The sequence below is a fragment of the Microtus ochrogaster genome, chromosome 7 (assembly GCF_000317375.1).
Source record: "Microtus ochrogaster isolate Prairie Vole_2 chromosome 7, MicOch1.0, whole genome shotgun sequence".
Taxonomy (NCBI): Eukaryota; Metazoa; Chordata; class Mammalia; order Rodentia; family Cricetidae; genus Microtus; species Microtus ochrogaster.
Genome location: NC_022014.1, coordinates 38,278,887 through 38,287,607, shown reverse-complemented (window position 1 = coordinate 38,287,607; position 8,721 = coordinate 38,278,887). Strand labels below are relative to the sequence as shown.

The 8,721-nt window shown below is 48.0% G+C and overlaps 1 protein-coding gene across 8 annotated transcripts in view; it reads right to left on the bottom strand.

The window, feature by feature from the left end:
• Tom1l2 (target of myb1 like 2 membrane trafficking protein) overlaps positions 1 to 8,721 on the bottom strand; it is a 120,003-nt gene that overhangs the window by 12,027 nt on the left and 99,255 nt on the right. For 4 of the 8 annotated variants that reach the window (XM_026780331.1, XM_026780332.1, XM_005349949.3 and 1 more), the window contains 4 exons: positions 7,182 to 7,230; positions 6,640 to 6,763; positions 4,129 to 4,246; positions 3,087 to 3,162 (listed from right to left, as the gene is read on the bottom strand). In XM_026780331.1, the coding sequence (XP_026636132.1) occupies positions 3,087 to 3,162; positions 4,129 to 4,246; positions 6,640 to 6,763; positions 7,182 to 7,230 (367 nt within the window). Of the gene's footprint in view, positions 1 to 609; positions 676 to 1,405; positions 2,661 to 3,086; positions 3,163 to 4,128; positions 4,247 to 6,639; positions 6,764 to 7,181; positions 7,231 to 8,721 lie in introns of those variants that run through there. The other 4 variants (XM_026780328.1, XM_026780330.1, XM_026780329.1 and 1 more) reach the window with 3 other exon arrangements.

Sequence of the window (8,721 nt, the reverse complement as noted above, 5' to 3'; positions counted from 1 at the left end):
ATTGCCTGCTCTTCCAAAGGTCCTGAGTTCAATTCCCAGCAACCACATGGTGGCTCACAACCATCTGAAATGAGATGTGATGCCCTCTTCTGGCCTGCAGGCATACACACAAGACAGAATATTACATACATAATATATAAATAAATATTTAAAAAAAAAAAAAAGCCCACCGAGCCTAGGACTGCCAAATTCCCAGGCATGAGTAAGAGGGAGCCTCTCTGACTGGCCACGTGCTGAGCCCTCTCTTAATGGTCCCCTCCTAAGCACAAGCCACGATTACTTATGCTCATCCTGGAAAAACGAATACTGCCGAGAACTCCAGAGTCTGGGAGAGAAGGGAAAGGCCCTCCCCTCGTGCCTGTAAACATCCCAGTCCACGAAGATCCGGGAGCGCAGGCTCAGTCAGGGAAGGTGTTTCTGGAGCTGGAAGTCTGGGGCCTTACGGAGATTCTGCGTAGACAGGAGGGGAGATTGGCACCCCCAGAACAAGTGAGTGATCTCTGTCCTGTCTGGTCACAAGGACTGGGCAGGTGGCAAGAGGAAGGTGCCGACTGTTACACAGTGAGGGGCTGGGGTGGGCAGCGAGCTCACTCAGCTATGGCTCCTCACCATTCCTTGGGTCATGAGCCAGCTGTCTATGGGCTGCAGGTCACAATCCCCACCATTCCCTCTCTGCTGGGCCAAGGACAAAAGAGTCCCAAAAAGAAAAGTCACAGCAATACCCACAACAGGAAGTCACAGCACATAATTGTAAATAGAAGAGTCATTGTTCAGATTTGGTAGTCTGTCACACAGGGAAATGTGCCTGGTCGGATGCTTCCCACATGCCCTAGCATGTCCCCATCCCACCTGCCCGGAAAAGAGAAGGCAAACCCAATGCCGTGACCCTGGGGGATAACAGAATGTTCGACACCTGAGAGGTCATTCAGGCCCAATTCTTTGGATACAGCACAATTGCTTCTACTCTTTTCTGACTTACTCTGCTTTTTTGTTTGTTCTTTTTTTCTCCATTTTTTTTTTTTTTTGGTCCATGTATCTTTTCTTAGATTCTTGACTTCAATGCTGAACTCAGCATGTTCTTGTTTGTTTGTTTTTGTTTTTGGAGACAGGATTTCTCTGTGTAGGCCTGGCTGTCCTGGAACTCTCTCTGTAGATCAGGCTGGCCTTAAACTCAGAGATTCACCTGTCTCTGCTTCTGTAGTGCTGGGATTAAAGGCATGCGCCAGCACGCCCAGCTTTTTTATTTTTTTGAAGATTTATTTATTTAATTTAGTTAATTTTTTTAAACAGACAGGGTTTCTCTGTGTGGTCCTGGCTTCCCTGAAATTCACTTTGTAGACCAGGCTGGCCTCAAACTCCCAGAGACTGGCCTGCCTCTGCTCCGGAATGCTGGGATTAAAGGCGTGCACCATCACCAGCTCTTTATTGCCTTATGCTTTTGTGTTTGTTCATTTGTAGTGTTGCTGCTGATCCCAGAGCATCATGTACACTAGACAGGTGAGTTACACCTGCAGAACTCTTGCTTTAAAAAATATATTTATTTTATATGTGCATATGTACATGTACATTGGACATGCATGCCACTATGCAGGTGGAGGTCAGAACACAACTTGTAGGAGTCAGTTCTCTTTCCACCATGTGGTTCTGAGGATGGAACTCAAGTCAACTCAAGTCGTTAGGCTTGGCGGTAAGTGCCTTTCCCTGCTGAGTCATCTAGCCAGCCCCCTCTTGCTTCTTCACATCATAAAACTAGAGGTGGGCTCTTACTTGCAGAGGTGTGACTACACAACTTTCTCTCTACTTTCTTCTCAGTTCCAGGACAGCATGGCCCATGAAGGATCAAGGCAGCCTGCAGATGTGTTCACACACAGAGACACACATGACCATCCCATGTCCTGCCAGTCTTCCTTGCTGAGGCCCTTGCCCCAGTAACAACAGGAACAGCAATCTGCCTACTATCATTGGTAAATCTGCTGGAATCAGCAAGACCTTTGAAAACAGGGAGCCAGGCCAAGCCACGCATTCAAAGGGTGAGAAGTTGACCACGTCTCCTGGACTTGGACCCAGGCCTGGGCACTGATAATGGCATGAGTGGAGCAGGACACATGCTGGCATGATGGGGCAGGTCCTTGGTCCAGTGCCGGGGGACAAGGCTGCTCCAGATTGGCGTGAGCCAGGAAGAAGGGCTCGTCCTTGTCTTTACTGGACAGTACACTGGCAGGCCCCTGGTCTGGTTCTCTAATTCCTTTGCTGGGTTCAATGCAGAGATAGTTTAAGTAACAGGAGGCTTAAAGAGCAGAGGCTACTATGTGGATGGTAGATGTCACTGGAGGCCACTACTGTGTAATGGCAGGGTGGCAATAGATGGGATCTTCTGCACCCCCTGGCAGTAAGTATAGGGAGGCATATGCCAGCTCAGAAAAGCAGTCCCCACCCTCGAGACCAAGGTTTTCCATTACACTAGGCAGCTGTTGTGCTGTTCCTCACCAGTCCCTTTGTACAGGGCCCACAGGAGGCTAAGATCTGATGTTCAGGAAGCAAAGGGCCCTTCCTTTTCTAGTGGGTGGGTGGGCACAGCTCCCTTTCATTCCAGCCCAGGGGGGTCCCAGGAGCCCTCTTCCTCCTTGCCAGGCAGACAGGCATACATTCCCATACATTTCCTAGTTGGGCTCAAAAGGAAAATATCTGCAAAAATGTATTAAATGCATAAGTCCTTCTGAAGTCTTCCATAAGCTGCTGAGACTCACAAAGATTTCATCCTTTATTTCAAAATGTTCTGACTCCTCGCTTAACTCTTTCCAAGCCCGGAGTGTGACAGGACACTCTCCACGCCACCTCACCCCTGGGACTGTACTACTCAGCTAGGCTGGCAGCCAGCTGGCTTAGTTCAGTATTTACTTCCCTTGAGAGGGTTATCATTTTATCAGTGCACTGCCCGCAACCCAGAGGTGCTCTGTGGTGTCCTCTCCAGGCTGTCTCTGCCATTTATACAAGTCAACTTCTGCTGAATTATTCAACTAACTTTACCAAGCTGCCTGCCTTTGTATCCAGAAGACTGTGGGCACAGAACAGGCTTTCAGACCTACCATTTCTGAGCTCTGTTTCCGATTGTCTAGAGCAGAGGCGAGTCCTCCAACAGCCTGGGGATCCTCATAGGTGACCCTGGAGAAAACAGTGCAAGTGAGCTCTCGCCCAGTGGATGCAGAGGTATTGTGGTACCTGCCTCGTGTCTGCGGACTCCTGCTGTCTGTCTCCCAGCACCAGCTCACCCCTGGAGTCAGTCCTCTGAGACCTGGGTACCACACTTTTCAACAATCCCTGCCTTGAGTACTGAAGCTGAAGAGAAAGGTGTCTAAGTGTTCTGGAAGTCCTCAGAGGAAGAGGCTTCAGAAGGCCAAGTAATTATTTCACAAGCATCAGCCTCTCTGCTGCGCTGAGTGGATGGAGTGCTAGTTCCAGATGTAAGGGCTATCTGCTTTGGAACCGGCTCCCCCATTTCTGTTTGGCTCATTTTGCCTCCGTCCTGACCTTTTTTCTCAATTGGTTAGGCGCTGGGAGTAGGTCTGGTTGCTGTTTGTAGGGGGAGGGGCTAAATGAGGCAGGGTCTGCAGCGTGGCAGATAGCTTAGGGAAGCAGGGTTTCTACTCAGCCCTGAGCAGGCTGTAGAAGAGAGAGAGAGAGCAATCCATGACTGACAGAACAGACAACCCTGGGGCAGGAGAGAAGGGGAGACGGGGCTGGTGTTCTCTGGGGCAGAGGAGAAGGGGAGATGGGGTTGGCACTCATTCAGTTTTAGAAGGTAACAACAAGTCCTCACCATTATAGTTTTAAGTTTCTCTAAGTCTTTTTTTTGGGGAGGGGGGCGGGGAGTGTTGAGACAGGGTATCTCTGTGTAGCCTTGGCTGTCCTGGAACTCACTCTGAAGACCAGGCTGGCCTCAAACTCACAGAGATCTATCTGCCTCTGCTTCCTGAGTGCTGGGATTAAAGATGTGTGACAATGTTGGTTCCAGAAGTCTTTAATTTGGTAAAGAAAAGGCGTCATCCTTTTTCAGTGTGACCAGCTGAGAAGACGCTCCCTCACCCCCACCCTGTATCTGCAGAAAGCCACTGGGAAAATCCCACATACGTCTTTCGCTGTTCAGCCAAGGAGTTCCCTCTGGTCTGCGCAAACATGTCGAAGCCATCATGAGGCTTACACTGTTGCAGTGAGCTGAGGGTGCCACTGACAGTCTCTGTTCCCAAGTCTGTGACAGCAAAACAAGAAGCAGGTGAGAACAAACGTGGGCTTTAAAAACCCTGTAAAAATGTCATATTATTGTACTGTATTATTACCATTTTCTCTCTGTGTACATGTGCGTGCGCGCGTGCGAATGCGCGCACATGTGTGTGCATTGCAACTCAGATCATCAGGCTTGTATAGAAACTACCTTTATCCACTGAGCCATCAATCTTATTGGCCCCAAAATATGGGTTCTTAAAGGAGTTCCCTGAAAGTGAGGATGAGAGTCTAGTGGGTTAGACACTGTGGAGCTTCCCGGCTGTCCTCAGCACTCCCAGCACAGCACACGTAAGAGCCAGGGCAAGCTGGGTGGGAAACAGGCTTTGCCCTGAATCTGAAACTGTTCACAGAGGGTAGGAGGCATCCTAGACAGAAGAGAGACTGCTGGCAGTGAGGGATGGGGACAAAGGACAGCATGCTCACAGCTGTCTCACCACGCCCTTCTCGGGTGCCCCCACCACGTTCACTCCAAAACAAGGAAGCTATTTCCTAGGCACCCAGAGTCAGAGTTCAAGTACATCTGGTGGAATCAACATGGTCCTACGGCCTCGGGAGCTCACGTGTAACTGAACAGTTAGGAGGACCAACCCTTGAAACGTTTGGCTTTGACGCTGGGAGAGGCTCAGAGGGGGTCCTTTGAGACAGACAAAGGCCGTGATTTGGAGAGCCAGGCTATGGGCAGTGTTAGCCCGTGAGAGGCCAGAGTGAAAGGCGTGGCTGGAAAGGGAGCTAAGAGGTGACCAGTAAGGTGAAGCAGTGGATGGAAGAGCATCAGGCCTTTTAAAGAAAGCAAAGCAGCAGAATCCACTTTGAACTTTAGGTATTAAATATGGGGACTTGAACCCAGCATGGTGGCTTACACTTGAATTCTTGGCACTTGGGAGACTGAGGCAGGAGGCTTGCTATGAACTCAAAACCAGTTTGGGCTACACATTGGGTTCCAGGCTGGCTCAGCAGGTAAAGGCACTTGTCACCAAGGCCTTTGATCTCTGACCAATCCCTAAAACTCACATGGTGGGAAGAACCAATGCCCACAAGTTGTCCTTTGAACTCCACATGTGCAACATGACACAAGCGTGCAATGCACACACACTAAATAAATCACTGTGATTAAAAACTTTAAAGACATGTATAAAAATATGTGTCATCAGCTATACCAAAGGCTAAGACATCTACTCTATTATGCATATATGGCTACAGAGGAAATTGAGACACCAAAGTCATAACAACTGACAGGCCACTGGAGAAAGGTTTAATTCAACTGAAGTGAAATGAATATAGAATTATTTGGAAAAAAAACATAAAATTAAGATAGAGGAAAGAATTTTGAAGGCCATGACGGTTAGTTATACCAATATCAGAATTTAATTTTGTATAACTTGGTATAACTGAAACATAGAGTCATTCATATACTTTCATCGTGGAAAAGTGAGGAGTTTCTCCTAAATTTCAGACAATAGAACACTTTAGGTTGATGGTATAGTTTGAGGTAGGCAAATATATCACGTCTCCACTTTCTGTTTCCTAGTCCTGTGCAGACATTGTCAATCCATCACAGATTCTTCTTTTAGGGATTTATGTGTAACAGTTAGCTTTAACTGTCAACTTCACATATTCTAGAATCATCTGAATAGAGAATCTCAATGAGGAATTCTCTGGATCAGGCTGGGACTGTGGTGCTTTTGTGGACGGTTGTTTTGATTGCATTAATGGAGACAGGAGGACCCACCCATCCTGAACAGTGATATTCCCTGGGTTTGGGCTCTGGACTGTCTAAATGCAGAGGGGAGCTGAGCACAAACAAGCATACATGCACTCAGTCTCTCTGCTCTTGACTGAGGATGTGACTAGCTGCATCAAGTTCCTACCTTGACTTCCCTTCAGTGATGGACTGCCACCTGGAATGATAGGCCAAATCAACCTCCCCTACGATGTTTTTTGTCAGGATGTTTATTACAATAGCAAATGAAACTAGAACAATGTGGCTTCAACTGTCTTTCAAACCTGTGTTCTGAGCAGCCAGTGAGGTGAGACCAACTTGCTACCTTCAGCCTATTCAATAGTTAAAAGAAATCATTTCAAGTACAAAGAATATTCCAGATAAAACACGGCAGGTTACTTGTCTTTTAAAAAGCAATTTCTACATCCTCAGAACTTCCTCCACCTCTACCTTCCCATAAGGGTTTGACTATAAATTTTAGGAAAGGAGTTAGAAGTTGAAGGTGGTGCAGTTGGCTGGAACTTGGGTCACACCTTCACGTGGACTGCTCTAAAGGACCTCTGACATTGAACAAAGACAAAGGTATCCAGGAGGAGGCCAAAAAGAGGGAGACCCTTTCTTCTATTTAGGACACTCACCCAAGCCTGCGAGTTGGGAAGAGAGAGAAGATGGGGGTGCTGTGCTCCCTACCATGGGGCTCACCACAGCAGGGGAGCCGGGGCCCAGGTCTATTAGGTTGTCTTCAGTCACTTCACTCAGTACCTGTCAGCACATAAGATCGACAGAGAGGTCAGCCATGGTCAAACTCCAGCTCCCCCGACGCAGATCTCTTCATGTCTGGCAGATGAAAGGTGGCTCTCCTTGCCTACCCGAAGGGCACACAGTGGGCCCAGATTACCAGAGCCCCATGCCCTGCCCTCCTCTTCTCTCTTCTCACATAGGATAAAGTGAATCACTAGAATGGCAACTAATTTCTGTTGGTGTCTTCTGCTTTCCCACCAGTATGCCTGTTAGCTCTCCCCAGGCTCCCTTCAAACAGAATTTGCTCTGCAGTTACTCAAGAATTTGTGTTTAGTCCTAGTCAGGTAACCAGAAGCAAGGCCTGAGTAAGTGAGGCATTTAATGTGTGTACTGGGTAGGCGCCCACCTCAGAAGACAAGGGAGCTATAAGGACACTTACTCCATTGCTGGCATTCTGAGCAGATCGACCAGACCGGTACCTCTCGAACCTAGTGGAAAGGAGAGCAGACGTAGGAGAACGTGAGTGAGGCCCAGATGGCTATACTCACAGTCCTGAGAAGAACAATGCCATGCTTCCCTTGACACGGGGCTTCTGTCTTACAGGTTTGGCTCCACTGTCTCTCCACAGGCATCAGGGAGAGGGTATTGGCTGGTTCTTGGAGGAGCCCACCAGAAGCATCCTTAGCCGTCTCTTCATACATTTGGCCCCAGTGCTCCTCCAGTCCCTGGAGGTATGTCTGGGTCATTAGGTCTCCACATGGTCATTTGTGAAGCCTGATTCTATTCCACGGAGCTCTTCCTGGGGTAATCAGCTTGTGGCTGCAATGCCCCAACGCCAACTTCAGGAAGGGACAGGGAGCCTGGAGAAAGCCCTTGCCAGAAAACATGAGACGGTTTGTGCCAACTTTCTAAGGGCTGCCAGGAAGGCAAGATGGAGTGGGCCCTGCCAGGCATACCCTCCTCCACATCCAATCAGCACATGGCTGTGAATGGAGCTTAGCTGAGGGCGACTGCAGACAAACAACCCCTCTGCCGGAAGTTATCCTTCCACCTGGTAGGAGAGGCTGTGGGATATCCACAGTGGACAGCAGATCCTGTTCTGGGTTGTATTTAAATGACCCAGGTAAAGAGGAAGGTAACCAGCTGACTCCAGAGAAACCAGAGAACAGAAGGGCAGAAAGGCGCTGCTCTGGGCTGCCACCCACACTGAATGTCATCAGCAGCTAGGACAAGGGACAAGAATAGTATGACTAAGAAGGTGTACACTGTAGGGTTTGTTTGTTTGTTTGAGTTTTAGGGAGTTTATTATGGATGCCTAGGTGGGGCTTAATAGAGCAAAGAATTGTGTGGCAGGGAGGGGTGCTTTAGCTAAAGAATGAAAACACTAAAGAACCAGAGAAAGCATACTTTGGCTCTGGCTAGCATCCAATAAATAAATAAATAAATAAATAAATAAATAAATAAATAAATAAATAAATCAGAAAAGAAAAAGGAAAAGTCACATCTTTCTGGGTCAGTCTCGACTCAGGAAGGTGGGGAGACCTAAGCGGACCATGGAAGGTCACAGACTGTGTCATTAATTAATTGTTTTTTGAGAGTTCTGTTAGATAGCCCAGGCTGGCCTGGAACTCACTGTGTAGCCCAGGTTTGCCTTAAGAGTCTCTTCTATCTACCTCCTAAGTGCTGGGGTTACAGATCTATGTCATGGTATCTGGCTTCCACTGCAGCTTTAACTCCACCACTCAGGAGGTAGAGACAGGCAGATCTCTGAGTTCCAGGCCAGCCTGGTCTCCAAAGCAAGTTCAAGGACAGCCAGGACAAAGAGAGACCCTATCTCAAAAAAACAGGAAAAAAAATTAAAAAGAAAGAAAGACTGATTACATGGGCATAGTGGTGTGTAAGTGTGATCCGAGAGAAGCTGAGGCAGGAAGATCAAGAGCTTGAGGCCAGTCTGGGAGATATATATATATATATATATA